The 14,690-nt window shown below is 55.0% G+C and overlaps 2 protein-coding genes across 7 annotated transcripts; both read right to left on the minus strand.

Moving 5' to 3' along the window:
• Nucleotides 1–828: 828 nt before the first annotated feature.
• Nucleotides 829–4,174, minus strand: HAMP (hepcidin antimicrobial peptide). Of its 4 annotated transcripts, none has more exons than XM_054711295.1 (5): nucleotides 4,063–4,174; nucleotides 2,434–2,483; nucleotides 1,907–2,040; nucleotides 1,099–1,158; nucleotides 829–1,017 (listed from the first exon to the last, which is right to left on the minus strand). In XM_054711295.1, exons 2-5 carry the CDS (start codon nucleotides 2,459–2,461, stop codon nucleotides 913–915), a joined length of 327 nt encoding a protein of 108 aa, XP_054567270.1. In that variant the 5' UTR covers nucleotides 2,462–2,483; nucleotides 4,063–4,174; the 3' UTR covers nucleotides 829–912. The 4 variants fall into 4 exon arrangements, with proteins under 4 accessions (XP_054567270.1, XP_054567269.1, XP_054567267.1 ...); XM_054711294.1 differs by having other exon boundaries at nucleotides 2,434–2,495; XM_054711292.1 differs by having other exon boundaries at nucleotides 2,434–2,589.
• A 68-nt stretch (nucleotides 4,175–4,242) lies between these two features.
• On the minus strand, nucleotides 4,243–13,856 carry USF2 (upstream transcription factor 2, c-fos interacting). Of its 3 annotated transcripts, none has more exons than XM_054711265.1 (10): nucleotides 13,789–13,856; nucleotides 13,481–13,527; nucleotides 13,254–13,372; nucleotides 13,024–13,143; nucleotides 12,360–12,510; nucleotides 12,152–12,239; nucleotides 11,802–11,860; nucleotides 5,235–5,329; nucleotides 4,999–5,127; nucleotides 4,243–4,905 (listed from the first exon to the last, which is right to left on the minus strand). In XM_054711265.1, the coding sequence occupies exons 1-10, from the start codon at nucleotides 13,848–13,850 to the stop codon at nucleotides 4,816–4,818; spliced, it is 960 nt and encodes a 319-aa protein (XP_054567240.1). In that variant the 5' UTR covers nucleotides 13,851–13,856; the 3' UTR covers nucleotides 4,243–4,815. The 3 variants fall into 3 exon arrangements, with proteins under 3 accessions (XP_054567240.1, XP_054567239.1, XP_054567241.1); XM_054711264.1 differs by having other exon boundaries at nucleotides 12,943–13,143; XM_054711266.1 differs by lacking the exon at nucleotides 13,024–13,143.
• Nucleotides 13,857–14,690: the final 834 nt, after the last annotated feature.

Consider the following 14,690-nt stretch of genomic DNA (forward strand, 5'->3'; position numbering starts at 1 on the left):
ACTCTAGTAGCTCCCTCAGCCGCCCCCCTTCCCCTCATAGCAGACTTCACACCACTACATTGCCTGCATATGCAAATTAATCTCTATCTTTGTTGGGTTAATTTGCATACTCACTCTGATTGGCTGTAGGCATAGCTGAGTGATGGTTAATTTGCATGTTTCTCTTTTATTAGGTAAGATATGCTCCTGTGAAACAAATCCACACCTCCCTCATTTACTACATCTGTCTGCAAGGCCAGTGGTTCTCAAACATTTTGGTCTCAGGAACCCTTTCTGCAAAATTATTGAGGACTCCAAAAACTTTCATTTAAGTGGGTTATATGTATAGTTGCTTAACATATTAAAAATTGAAACTGGGAAATTTTTAAAGCACAGCTACAATCCATTAGCCATCAGAGTGATGATGTCATCATGTCACAGAGCTTCTGGAAAACCCCATTGCACACTCATGTGAGAATGAGAGTGAAGGAAACTAGTAACATCTTAATGTCTGCCTGTGGGTCCTTGGATGGAGCCCCAAACTTGACTTTGAGAATCCTGGCTAGGTATTTGAGTTTGTCACCCATTTCAAGACTTAAAGAAGAAACTTTGTTTAGTTTTTATTCCCTGCTGTGGCAACAAAAATTTTAGGTCTTATGAAGTGGGGCTTCAAGAAGGGGAAGAACAGAAAACAAATGTCTTTCACCAAGCTTCCTTGCAACCTCAACACACAACAACCCGCACATCCCACTGAGTATGCCCTTACAAGACAGCAGCCAGGCAGGCCTCTGGCACAGGCCTTTGGCAGGGAGAAAGGACAACACTCTGGTTTGGAAAATAAAAGCTAGAACAGTCATTTTATTCCGAGACCATTTACTAAGTGTTAGAGGGCAGCAGGAATAAATAAAGGAGGGAGGGGAGGGCAGGGAGACTCTACGTCTTGCAGCAGATCCCACACTTTGATGGATAACAGCAGCCACAACAGAAGATGCAGATGGGGAAGTGAGTGTCTCGCCTCCTCAGCCTCTGCAGCCCAGGCTGTAGGAAGGAAGGAAGAGTGAGCAGGCGTGGGCTCAGGGAAGGCGGTGAGGCTCTGAAAGGAGGTCAAGGTGTTCTCACCTTCAAGCCAGCTGTGGCTCCAGCTGTATCCTGGGTCTGGAGGTCTGCAAGCTGTGTTGTCTGTGAAAGCAGAAGGGAATGCTGAGGATGGCATCGCCTCCATCTTGCCCCTATAATCTGTCCCTCACATATCAGTCGTGTTGTGGCTTTACCCTGCACTTGGAGGAACATCAGGGTTTGCATGATTGCCCATAAGCCTCAGCATGTCCACCCCTCAGTCTCAGCTCCAAGCACCACCACCCACTTCCTACAGCCTCCGATTACCAAGTACACCACGCTTGCCCCACCTCGGGTCTTAGCTTGCCGTCCCGTCTCACCCTCCAAGACGCAGGTCAAATACCATTTTCTCACAAAACACTCCTGCATGACTGCCAGCTCTTGATCTCCCCTATCCCTCCCCCGCCCTGCCCCCCACCACCATGGTCACTCTGCAATTCTTTTTGTTAAATGTGAGTAGGATTTACTAAACACCATGATCTTTTGTTTTTTGATTAATTCCCTGACCAGATTGTAAGCACCATAAGAACAAAAATCTTCTCTCATCTACCTTGTTCACTGCCTGATCCCTTAAGAATAAGACTTTACACAGAGTAGGCACTCAGTAAATGTGGGATTAGTTTGGGACCCCCCAGTCCCTGCCACTCGGACCCCGTCTCTGTACTTTAGGCAGCTGCCCCACCCCCACCCCCCTTTGCCTGCCTTGCCATCTGCCCAGTCCTGCGGTCTCCATCTGCCCTCAGCAGTCCCCTCCGAGGGCCTGGCTCTCCCATGTGGCTGCCTGCTGGGCCCAGGCCCTGTGGGCTCTCACCTGGTGCAGAGCTGAGGCACTGGCCAGGCTGGCCAGGAGGAGGAGCAGGAGACAGGCAGCCTGGATCCGCACATTCAGTGCCATTGTGCCGTCTGGCTGGTGTCCTGCTGTTAGGTCTAGGACAGCTCTGGTGTCTGGGCACAGTTACAGTCGCTTTTATGGGGCCAGAGGCGGGGGTGCTAAGCCCCCTCCCCTTTGTCCTCACTCATTTCCAAGAAGGTAGTGGCGCCGAAAAGGCGGGAGATAAGCGGGAACAGAGTGACAGGGAACAGGGTTGTGTCAACCTCAGCCAGCAGAGGTGTGTACAGGGGGTGGGGCAGATGGGGCCACAGACACAGGCCTCTAGCCAGCCACCTGGGAAACACTTTCCCTAACATGACATCACCTTGTTGATCTCAGAAAAAATTCCCCCTTTTGCCACAGAAGTTGAACAGGTCAATGAGCAGGAGCAAGGTGTCCTCGTCCCCACCCCCCGCCCCCCTTCCCTGACCTCCTCATTCACATGGGGGGGGGTGGCTGTCACTTACCAGGGTCCTCTGGGGTGCCACATACCATTCCCCCAGCTTCGGGTTCTGTTCTGTAGAGAACACTGCAACAGCCAGATGCAGGAGTTTGAGCCTGCACGAGCATACTTTTACAAGTGTCCGAACCTTAAGAAGTGGCCTGGTATCTGGAAAATGTTCCTGTGAACATGGGACCATGGAAGAGCAGCAACAGCAGTGGCTGCACCTCATGCCCCAGCAGGTGTACTGGCTCACTTGTGTGTTAACCTAGCCAGGCCCGCCTGTCCTCAAAGCAGTGCCTGCTGCCCCATTCTGGGCTCTGCACTGTATTCAGGGCCCTCGCTGCCTACTCAGCCCATTTCCAAGGACCTGGCTTCCCAGGCGCTGCTCCCTCTTAGGAGCCCACCATGCCTACCCGGCTTGCTTTCCTCCCTTGACAGGAGAGGAACTGAAGGCCAAGATGGGGCTCTGTCAAGATCAGAGGCAGAGCTGGCACTCCAGACTAGGCAGCCTGACTCTGAGGCCTGTGCTCTTATCACCAGGCTTTCCTGCCTCCTCCAAACACAGGTCAGTGGGCTGGGCTAGACCCGGCTCATACTGGCTCCACAGAGCCACTGTGCACATCTCATCCCACCTCCACATTCGGTGGCATCATGTTGGTATCTGGACACCAGCAATGGGGTATGTCCACCACATCAGCCAACACTACAAACCAGGGTTCTTTTGGGGGGAGAGCTGGTCCCTTAGAACAGCGGTCGCCAACCTTTCGGACCTCACATCCCACCAGTGGTCCGGTTGGCGACCACTGCCTTAGAGCACCACTGGGCGGGGAGAGCCAAGGCTCCTGACTGTTCTGGCCACAGGTGGTGGGTACACAGCGCCCAGAGGACCCACAAACTTAATTCCAGAGATGGGACTTTGGCCATTTGGGCTCTGACTCATAGATCATCCAGTGTCAACCTTACTGGAGCCTGGAGATGCTGCTGCCAAGGAATGAAAACTTCTCCCCTGCCCTGAACTACAGCCGAGCTCATTCAAAACAGTAAGAATGGGGGCCCCTGGGAAATCAAGGCTGCCCCTTGCCATCTGCCTCCCCATTCACACCATGTTAGGCTCTTCCTGCTGCACACACCCTCACTCAAAGAGGGTCTCAAACCGAGTAATGGCCAGGAAAAGGAGACAGGGCTCTCAGCGGGAAGACACCAGTTGGGGACATTTGGGGTGCATGCATGGTGAACTCAGCATGGTGGCGCCTGGCAGGCCTATATCCTGGGAGTGGATGGAGTTGCATGGGGGCTGCACGTTCGACCACAGGGAGATCCAGAAGCATCCCCCAACACTGCCTGGTGTCACTACATCTCCGCTCAGGCCAGGTTTCATCATCAGCCAGGGGCAGGGGTCACAGCACAGGCGCCAGAGCCACAGTGCAAGGCGACAGGCTGACGGGCCAAGCCTGGCTTCCTGGCCTTCTGCCTTCCTTGGGGGTGGGGGGCTCAAGGCCAGGCCCCACCATTGGCTGGTGCAGAGGGAAGGGCTTCAGCCCAGAAGGGCAGAGCCAGGAGCCAGAACTGATGACACAGGAGACCCCAGCCTCTCCTCCAGACATAGGTCCTTGACCCAACCTCTCCCCGGCCCCCGCACACGTATACACACCTGGGGCCTCAAAGAGGATATTCACTCCTTAATTCCTCCAGCCAGCCAGGGGTACCGTGCAGTACAGAACGGCAGGAACTGGCACAGAGCCACCAACAGCAGCTGAGGCCCTGCCCTGGTAGAGCTCTGCACAGACCCCATGACCCCTGCCCATACCTGAGAAAGACAAATACGCAAACAGACAAGGCGGGGCCACATGGGGCCAGTTTATTGCAGTTAAATACCTCTCTCTCTCTATTTTTTGTCCATTTTTCCATAAAGAAAATGAAAACACACACACACACACACACACACACACACACACACCCAAAGGGGAGCAGGAATCCAGAAACAAGAGGTGGGGTGGGACATGGCCTCCCTTCTTAGGTCCAGGTCCCAGGGATGGCCCCAAAGGCTCCCCTCCTGCCCGTAAGCACCATGTCAGTACCTCTAGAGGCCAGAAGAGGCAGCGGGATATGGCAGGGCCTCTGTCCTCCTCCCTTTTGCCTCCAGACGAGACCACTAGAAGTGCTGGGGCTTAGTGGGGGCCAGAAGGGGCAGACAGATGGGGGAGGGAGATCATTTCCACATCCAGGAGAGCAGTGGGTGTTTATCCAAAGAAATGCATTACTTCTCCCCATTTTTTTTTTGTTAAAAATCTACTATAAAAAAACGCAGCTGGGGGAGGGGCATCTGTCCCTCTCTGTGCTAAGGGCTGGGAAGGGGGCAGCAGAGGCCCAGAGGAGGGCCTGCCGCGGACGGACGGGAAGGGCGTCACTGCCGGTTGCTCTCGCCCACCATCTCCAGGTTGTGCTGCTGCAGCTGGGCGCGAAGCACGGCATTCTCATTCTTCAGCTCCTCAATCTGGCAGACATGAGAGGGCACAAGGGGCCAGGGATAGTTCCCTGCACCGTGGGGTCCTGGGTCCTCCACCCAACTCCCAGCCCTGGCACTCACCTGTTGCCTCAGGAGCTCATTGTCCATCTGCAGCCGTTCGGCCTCCTTGAAGGTCTCCTGCATGCGCTGGTTGGTCTGGCGCAGCTCCCGGATGTAGTCGCAGGCCTTTGACAGGATCCCTCCTTTACTCTGGGGGGCGGGCAAGAGCATCAGAGTGAGCACTGCCCACGGCCTCTGCCTACTGGCTCACCCCAGTGGTCCAGGCAGACTTTCCGGGTGGCGCCAGGGGCACTCACCGCTCCTGTCTTGCTGTTGTCTGTGTTACAATCTGGAATGATTTTTGAAAGTTGGACAATCCAGTTGTTGATCTTGTCCCTCCGCCTCCGCTCCACTGTAGGCACAATAGCAGTATCAACAGCTCGGTTTACAGCACTTTCTGTGCGCCTAGGTGACTTGCCTCCCGAGGCAGGTGCCGGCAGACCCCAGGCTGCTGAGGGAGGGCACGGGCCCTGGGCAGGGTCACAGTGCTAGCAAATCTCGTCAAGATCGGAAGGCAGGCGGCCAGCTTCCCCGCCTGCTTCACATTGCTTCTCAAGAGAAACAAAGCAAGTCTAGCTCCCAAGTACCATATATACCTTTTAAAGCAGAACAAACCATGGGGGACAGTGGGTTCATTTTGTTTGCCTACTTTTAAAATTTGAGTCAACATTTTAAAATGAGGAAATTACACATAATAGTTAACATCTTTGGAAAAAAAGAGTTGTGGCTACAGTGGGCATGTACTCTTGAGAGGCAAGAATGGGCCAGAGTCCCTTTACATGGGAACCAAGAGCCCCCACTGGTCCCCACAGTGCTGCGTCTCATGAGTCTTTTTCTTCACCTGTAAGTCACAGTCTGGCCATAGCTCCTCCGTTTAAAACCCTCCTCCAGGCCCTGACAGCATGTCCTGCATCTCCTGACTGGTACTTGTGGCTCTCGGGGGCCTGGCCTATCAGGGCACTGGGTAACCCAGGAACAACATGAACCCCATCTTGAAGACCAGGGATGGCAAATTAATGGAAGCTTTCACTTGAAAAGTGCCGATTTGTGGTTTTGTTTTATAAAATGCCACACTCCCACACTGCCAGCTGAGTTGGGCATAGCTGCCCCCTTTGGGCAGGGCATGTCTCCTCTCTGGCTTCTCACCTGGCCTGCACATCCTGACTTACGACAGCCGCCTGGGGTCTGCCTCATTGGAGCCCGACACTCCTGGTTTGGGGCCCATGGAAGCAATCTTAGCCCTTCTTTACCTTCCAAGTAGTAGGCATTGTGGGGACAAAGAAGCCCCGCTATCCCCAACTCTCCGTTCCCGTGACAAATGCAGGCAGTTTGTAGAGAGGGAACTGGGCTAATAAATAGGATTTGGAAAGGAGGGTGAGAAGATACTTGCTCAGGGTTGGGCAGTGTTGATGGGAGATTGTGGAGGGGGCCGAGGGAGGGTGAGAAAGGAGGGGTTGGCCAGTACCTCCTCTGAGGCTGGCACTGCCCCTGACCCTGGTGTTCCCTCAAAGAACACACCTGGCCACTAACAGACAAATCTTCTCCTGGCACTTGGTTTTACCCACTCATTGCTGACCAGTCCTTCCTACCGCTCAGCGCTCTTCCACTTTGGCCTGGGTGACAACACCTTCCTCTGTGGAGGACTCTCCTCCTCTCTGGCCCCTCCTCCTCCCTCGCTCTCCTCTTTCCTCAGAAACCTCCCTAATATCATAACCAGAATGTGCCCAGTACAGAGGTTCGTCTGACTCCGGCCCTGGGCCCCATGGCTGTGGTGTGAGAAGAACCTTCCCTTCGAGGACAGCCTTGTCTGTCTTACAGTCTCTGGAACTCAGTGGCCAAAATCTGCAGCAGAGCCAAGAGTGCAGCCCAGGCGCCCACATCCCTCAGCTGCGTGCCTGCTGCATTCCCGAGGTTTCAGCTGAGGAACTCACAGCAGTGGCTGCTTGGTTTCTTTCCCTGCCCTCATGCAGTCCCACTCACCAGCCTGGGCACTCGGCTATAGCAGTAACTCCCATGTACTTCTCATTTCAAGCCACCAGGGGGCAGAGCCAGGGGGTGTGGCACATCTCTAGTTTGCATTTACTTCTTAAAAACGTATTGCCACCCAGCAGGAGTGGCTGTTAGTTGAGCATTGTCTTGTGCACCAAAGGTTGCTGGTTTGATGCCCAGTCAGGGCACATAACTGAGATGCAGTTTGATCCCCGGTCAGAGTGAGGGAGGGAGGCAGCTGAATTGATGTGTTTGTTTGTTTTTCTCTCTCTCCTTCTTCTCTCTCTAAGCATGTCCTCAGGGGAGGATTAAAATAAAAAAAAGTGCTGCCTGCAGTGGTACTCTGAGAGGCTGGAATCCACAGTAAACTCAGTCTGTCCTGCTAGCACCGCTGTGAAGTGCATGTGAACAGGTGACAGTGGTACACACACTCAAGGATATGTGTTACGAACGGAGATTGTGCCAAGTGCTTGGGAAACTCCAAGGTAGAGCAATGGTTTCTGCGTGAGAATGCAGTAGGGTGTAGCCTCGAAGTCTTAGAGAGGAACTATTTGGGCTAGTTTCTGAGGGGAGAAGGCATCAGGCAGACAGGTGTCAAGATCCCAGAAATGGTGACATGGAAATACTTGGGCGCATGGAACAGGGTGACAGGAAAAGGTTGTAAAAATAGGTTGTGAAGACCCTGAATGCCTGCTAAGGAGTCTGGACCTTATCTCTTACTCTAGGAGTCCAGGCCCTTGAGTCGGGGCCCTTCATGAAGCAGGTGGTGATGTGGTCAGACCTGTGGCTTGGGAAGACCATTTGGTACATCGGAAATGGAGGAAGACCAGATAAGACCAAGACCACATGTACTCCACGGAAGAGCTTCAGTTATACCCAAACACTGAAAACACAATTTACAAGTAAAATCTGCCAGGACAAAAGGGAGACGTGAACAAACTCACAAATATACTTGGAGACATCAACACTCTCCTCTCAGTAATCAATAGAACAAGCAGACAAAAAAATCAGGATAGGAAACCTGAACACTGCCAGCCAGCTTGGCCTAGCTGACACTGAGGGAACACTCCGCACAGCAGCAAATTCACAGAAACTGTCACCAAGACAGACCATCTTCGGGGCCACATAGCTAATCTTAATACATTTCAAAGAACTAAAGTTACAGAGTATAATAAAACTAAATTAAAAATCAATAGCAAAAACATCTAGAAAACCCACACATCAGGAAATTAAGCAACACACTTCTAAATAAACCATGAGTCAAAGAAGAAATCACAAGGAAAACCAGAAAATATTTTTAACTGAAAGATAATGAAAACACAACATATACAAATGGGATGTAGCTAAAGCAAGTGTTAGAATGAAATTTGTAACTAGGAAGGTTTGTATTAGGAAAAAAGTTTAAAATGATCTTTAAAAACTAGAAGAAAAAAAACCCTAGCAAATTAAACCCTCAGTAAGTAGAAGGAATGAATTAGTAGCATTAAGCGTGGAAACTAAAGAAATAAAAAAAGCAGGTCCATCTTAAAAAATCAGATTTCACATAAAGATCTGGATTTCTGGCTACTGAAGAGGTTCTTGCAACAGGGGACCCTAACTCTGACACGACAGCAGTGGCCGCTGCAAAGGCCGCCCTTCAGGCAGGACACACGCCCCAGCTCATGAGGAGGCTGGAGACGGGTCCCACCGTACCAAGAACTGGTGGGACAGATGTAAAAAGGAGAAAGGGAAGCTGATCTAAGTCCACTTCAGCACAGAATCTCAGGTTTGGGGGACGAGCGAAGAGGGCAGAGTTGAAGGTGGCCTGGCTTTCCGTTCTGGCCTGGATACTGTGACGGGTGCCCTTTGCTGCAGTGGGAAAAGAAATGTTGCATGGGAGCCTTTAGGGAGGAGACAGCAGGTTCTGTTGGGACACACTGAGTCTGAGGCGTCTCAAGGACATCCAGAAATGGTACTTGGAGCAAGCAGCTCAAAATGAGTCTGGAGTTCAAGGAAGCCCCGGAGGGACATAGAGGGGCAGGTTTCACCTTTTTGGAGTCACATAGGAGAAAGCCAGCGGAAACCCCTCAGAGAAATACTGAACACCTACAACTGGGGATGGGGCTTTGGGATATTGACAATTCCCGAGCCTAACATTTCACTCTCCTGAGACTGACCTGAGACGGGATCAGACCTTAAGAAACACCACGAGCCGAAGCAGTTTCCCAGCCTTGCGCAATGTGAAGAATCACCTGGGGAACTTGTCAAAATACAGACTCCAGGTCTCCCTCTGTCCTACCCATTCAGAACCTGTGAGGACAGCCCTGGAGACCTTGATTGTCAACAAGCTTCCCGGAGCATCTGGGAAGCCCTGCTCTAAGGAGCAGGCTGTGAAAAAGAGGCAAAGAGTGTAGGAGAATCAGAGCAGGTAGAGCAGAAAGGATCATTACCAAAAGGCGGGGAATAGGCAGGGTCAGATGTGTACAGCACAGACAGGGAAGGAAGCCAATGGGTTTGGCAATGAGGCTGTCAAGGATGGCCTTAAATGGAGCCATTTTGGTAGAGAAAAGTCAGACTGCCAAGGGTACAGGACGGGTAAAAGGTGGCCCACATACTCTGCAGGTTAGCAGAGGGCAGGCTCCAGCTGGAGGGTAAAAGCAAGGTTATGAAAAAGACTTTTTTTGTAGGAGAAAGATTCCAGACTTTTTGCAGGTGGATTAACCCTGTGTCAGGCAAAGAATGAGAGAGTGAGGTAGAGGGTAGCTAGATGGTATCCCAAGAGTGGTTTGCTACAGTCTTACTGGGGGGCACACCACACTGCCGGGGCACTCCCACGTCTCAGCTTGTGCATCCTCACTCTGAGCCTCTGCAGGAGATGGGTTAACATCTTACCGAGAAGAATAAACAGGTGCAGAGATTAAGAACCAGTGTGAGGTCATATGACATAAGCAGTAGATACAGAACTGCTGGGTAGCCTACAGGAGGCCCCTCAAACTTGCCACACCCGAAAACCAAGCTCAGACTCGCTCACTCCTTCCCTTTTCAAACCAACCTGACCCCATCATAAAACCCTGATTCATGAAATCCTGATTCTTCAGCCTGTCTCAGGCCAGACATCTGCAGTCACCTCCTATTTTTCTAGCCTCTGGTATCCCTTACTATCTGGCCTCCATACATAAACCCCTCTGTTAGTTGCCCCTCAAACTACAATAAACATCCAAGAGCAGGGACACTGGGAGGGCCTCTTACAAGGATCTGGCCTGACCAATCTTCCTGCAACTCTGCCAACTTCCTCTTTCCTTTCCTGAGTTCTGCTCTTCTTTATATGCCAAGTCTGTTCTCACTCAGGCCTGGGTGTTTGCACTTGCTCATCCCTATGCCTGGGACCCTCCCCCAGTACTTGACTGGCCCATTCCTTAAGGTTTGTTCAGGCCTCTGCTCAAATGTCACCTCAGAGGCCTACACTGCCACCATTACCCAGCTTTATCTTCCTTCCTGCTATCTGACGTCATATTGTAGCTTTGTGCAATTTCTGTTTTTCCTACCAGAATAAACACTGCGAGAGCCAAGACCTCGTCTGTTCGATTGCCCACTATCTGAAAACCTAGAACGGGCTGGTACGTTGTATGTACGTGCTGAATGAATGACTCAATTTAGTGAGATGCTTAGATCACAGCTGCAGAGCCCATCCCCAGGCGAAGACCTTTAGGACGGTGGGGTCTCACCCCGACTTTCAGGGCCTTCCTTGACTCTCCCGGCTCCCCTCCCAAGCACTCCACATGGAACCTCTGCAACAACCAAGCCAGTACCCTCCAAAGCAATTTGACTCCTCTCTGCCACCCCCTTTCCTGTGCTCCGTCTGTCTGGCAGGCCCTCCCAAAGACTACCTCCCTGGTGGTCAGTGCTGTCAGACACTAGCCTGAACTCCTAAGCTTCTCTGACACTCTACAACATGCCCCATACCTGGCCCAGAATCTATCTCCAGGAAATCTTTGCTAAAGGACAGTTGTTTGGGTGTAAGAATTCCCCTGGACTTGAACACTGTTACATCAATCATAGAGGCTACTGACTGAAGGCAGGGGTTGGGTGGGAAAGTAGGGGACAGCAAAAAGGGCCAACTTGGCAACGCAAAGGACAGGAACGCAAAGGACGACTGGGAACGCAAGCTGGATCCGGTGTTTGTAAGGGCAGGATGCTCCAGCCGTGGCTAGCCAGAGGCACAGGGTCCCGCGGTTTCATCCTCAGATGTGCCCCCTATCAGGCCAGGGTTACTTCTGGAAGCCAGGCAGGCAGGGAAATGACGGACTCAAACACAACAGTTGCCAATGGAAATGAAGGTCCATGGGAGCAGGAAATCCATATGTGAATGTGAAACCTGCCATTTTATTTTATTTACTTAATATATTCTTATTGATTTCAGAGAGGAAGGGAGAGGGTGAGAGAGAAACATCAATGATGAGAGAGAATCATTGATTGGCCGCCTCCTACATGCCCACTACTGGGGATCAAGCCAGCAGCCCAGGCAGGTGTCCTGACCGGGAATCAAACTGTGACCTCCTGGTTCATAGGTCCACACTCAACCACTGAGCCACCGCAGCCGGGCGAAACCTGCCATTTCTGATGCTGGCCCTTAATTCAAAACTAGCCAGAATGACAAAACACGTTCCAGTCCATTCATCCTATCTCTCAGTTCCAGACCATGAACCTCCTCCACCTGTTCCTACTTTTCCAGCACTCAACAACACCTCTCTGTGTGTGGAGCATGCCCAGTGACCTGTAACCAAATACAGGCCTGCCTGGCTGGGCCTGCGAGCCCGAGGCCTGCGGGTGGCGCAGGGGCTCCACACTGACGTTACCTTCATTGTGCTGAGCTCTCCGTCTCTCATCCCGGGGTGTTCTGGTTCCATCAATTTTCCTAGAAGAGGGATAAAATGGGCACGTGTTACCCCAGGCCCCATTGGTCCAAGCATTCATTACAAAGTCAGACTTGAAAATGACCTTTGCAAGACATAACTCCTATGTAGAAAGAAAGAGGAAATGATACTTTCTTTTTACTAAAGAAACGAAAACAGACCAAAAAATATACCAAGTGCCCACTGGGTGCTCAACGGCCTGACTTCTACTCCAGAAAACCTTTCCTTCCTTTGGCCCCACACCAGGCCCCCCCAGTGTCCCCTGCTTCTGGGCCCAGGTCTCCTGCACATACGGGGAGTAGGGATGGGTCCGAGGTGCAATCGTCCTTTGCGTTCCTGTCTGAAGCACGTCCTGGGGCGTCATCATGACATAGAACTGGCCTGTAGGGAAAGCCAGGTTAGTGCTAAAGCTGGGGGCGGAGTCAGAAATGGCTGGGGACTCCCTCCCTGCTAGGCCTGCTGCCTCCCCTGCCTTCCACCTCGGCCCCTTCCTCCCGTTACCTCCGGCCTGCAAGCTCTGGTCTGTGGTCTGTACCGACACAGCCGTGGTATCTCCCACACTGGACGCTGGGAAATAGGCAAATCGTGCCTCCCCACTGACAGCCTCAGCTGCTGGGCTGCCGCCATTGCTGAAGGGATTTTGGATTACAGCCTGGGGGGTAGGAGGACACAGAGGCCACCCTTAGCCACCTTGTTCCCCAAACCATCCCCTTGCTGCCCTGTTGGATGGCTACTGCATCCTCTATGGAGGGGGGGGGGGGGGACCCCTCTGTATCTACTACGCTGCCTATGTCTCAGATGGCCCTGGAACTTGCAGACACTCAGCCATCATTTGGCGAACCAACTGATTTTTACCTCTGAGAAAGAGACTTGCCTACTACCATGATCCCAAGCCTAAAGGAAGAAAAAACGATGTTCCAAAGATCTTGTCCAAGATTTCACTGTGCAGACCAGGAATTTAACCCACACAGCCGGACAGCCTGAAGGCAGCATCTGTGTTGCACACGCTCCACCCATTGGGACGCCCCCAAAATGGTCAGTGTCCCCTCTCCATCCCCCGCCCCAGGCATTGCTGAGGACCTACCAGTGGGAAGGGTGCTGCAGGACCTGGGGGCACAGAGGCAGCAGCAGGGCCGGGGCGCTGGGCCGCCCCATCCACACCCACCTGGGTCACCGCCTGCTGCCCCCCAGCAAAGGCAGCCGTCGACACGACGCTGACGGCGCCTGCGGCGTCGCCCTGGCCATCCAGCTGACCATCAGTCACCTGGACTACGCGGTATGTCACCTGCAGGGGGCGGCAGAGCAGCGAGACCAGCGCTAGGGCCCAGGCAGGGACCAGGTCCGAGCTCCTCCCAACCCGACCCTCCGCGGGCCCCTGGCTCCGGCCCCTCTCACCTGCCCTCCATTATTCTCTGTGCGGAACTGGTACTGGATGTTGTGGTCGCTGAACGCCGCCTGCTGGACGCTGGCGATAGCCACCGCCGTCTGCTCCTCCGCCCCAGGGCCGTCCCCGCCTACGGTCAAAGGAGGGTAGGGGCGACGGTCAGCGGTCGCGAGGGCCTGGGCACCCCCAGCGCCCGCCCCGGGCGCAGGCCGCAGCCCGGCGCCGCGCGAGCACTCACCCTCCTGCAGCTCGACGCCCTCCTCGGCCTCGGGTCCTTTGTCGTGGCTGCGGGCAGGGCGGGTAGAGGGGGTCAGGGCCGCCCGCGCCCCCGCCCCTCTGCTCAGGTGCAGGGCCCCCGTCCCGCCCGGCCCTTTCGGGGGCTGGGGCACCGCTGGGACCCGGGGCTGGGGCACTGGCACGATCCCCCTCCCTCGCGGCCTCCATTTTGAGCCGGGCCCGGCGGTCGCTCGGGATCATGGCGGCCCGCCCGCCAGGCCGAAGGGCCGGAGCGGGGCGCGCGGGGGCACGGCCGGCCGGCACCCTTACCTGGCGGCGGCAGCAGCGGTAGCCGAGGCAGCGGGATCCAGACCCGGGTCCAGCATGTCCATGGGGGGGTGGGGGCGGGGGGGGGCGCGGGGCCCGGGGGAGGGGAGGGGAGGGGTGGGGAGGGAGGGAGGGAGGGGAGGGGGCGGGCGGGCGGCCGGGGGGGCCCCGAGCCCGGCGCTCACGCCGCGCGGCAGGAGGGGACGGAGGAGACACGGGAGCCGCTCGCGCTGATCACGGGGACAAACAGTGGGGTCATGTGAGGAGGAGATGCCGCCGCCGCCGCGCTTTTCCTGCAGCCGCCGCCGCCGCCGCCTCCGCCCGCCCTCCTGCCGGCTCGCGGCGGCTCTGGGCTCCGGGACGCAGCGGCCGCCCCCCGCCCGCTGCACGCGGCCCTCGGGCCTCCTTCCCGGAGCCGCCGCCGCCGCCGCAACTTTTTTTTTTTTTTAATCCGGCCCGACCTGGACGGCCGCCGCCTCCTCTGGATCGCCGGCTCGAGCGTCAGCCGCCCGGCCTGGCCCAGTCCCGCGGCGGATCGCTGCGGTAGCGGCCGCCGCTTTCTATTTTTTCCTCCTTTTTTTTCCTCCTTTACTTGAGCTGCGCGCGCGCGGCGGCGGCAGCGCGATCCCGGGCCGACGCGCGGGGAGGGCAGCCCCCGGGGAACGCGCACGCTGTTTGTCTCCGGTGGCCGCGGGCGCGCGCCGGCCGGGTCTCGGCAGGGCGCAGGGTCGTCACCGCCCCCGGGTTGCCAGGCACTCGCCAGCGGGCCGCGGGTGGAACGCGGGCCCGGATGGAACGCCGGGGGACGAGGCGGGCCGCGGGGTTTGGAGACCGTAAAGTCGTCGAGGGGCGGGGTGGGGGGGGGGGTGCGTGTGAATGGAGTGGAACGGGAGTGGAGCGCGCAC

Source organism: Eptesicus fuscus, chromosome 21 (assembly GCF_027574615.1).
Source record: "Eptesicus fuscus isolate TK198812 chromosome 21, DD_ASM_mEF_20220401, whole genome shotgun sequence".
NCBI classification, from domain to species: domain Eukaryota; kingdom Metazoa; phylum Chordata; class Mammalia; order Chiroptera; family Vespertilionidae; genus Eptesicus; species Eptesicus fuscus.

Coding starts and splice junctions, on each gene's coding strand:
- HAMP (XM_054711292.1), bottom strand. CDS start 2,536: ATGCTCGTGCAGGCTCAAACTCCTGCATCTGGCTGTTGCAGTGTTCTC. Junction 2,041..2,433: donor TGGCACCCCAGAGGACCCTG/GTAAGTGACAGC, acceptor AACTGTGCCCAG/ACACCAGAGCTGTCCTAGAC. Junction 1,159..1,906: donor GTGCCTCAGCTCTGCACCAG/GTGAGAGCCCAC, acceptor CTGCTTTCACAG/ACAACACAGCTTGCAGACCT.
- USF2 (XM_054711264.1), bottom strand. CDS start 13,850: ATGGACATGCTGGACCCGGGTCTGGATCCCGCTGCCTCGGCTACCGCT. Junction 13,528..13,788: donor ACCGCTGCTGCCGCCGCCAG/GTAAGGGTGCCG, acceptor CCCTGCCCGCAG/CCACGACAAAGGACCCGAGG. Junction 11,861..12,151: donor CGGACCCATCCCTACTCCCC/GTATGTGCAGGA, acceptor TCCCTCTTCTAG/GAAAATTGATGGAACCAGAA.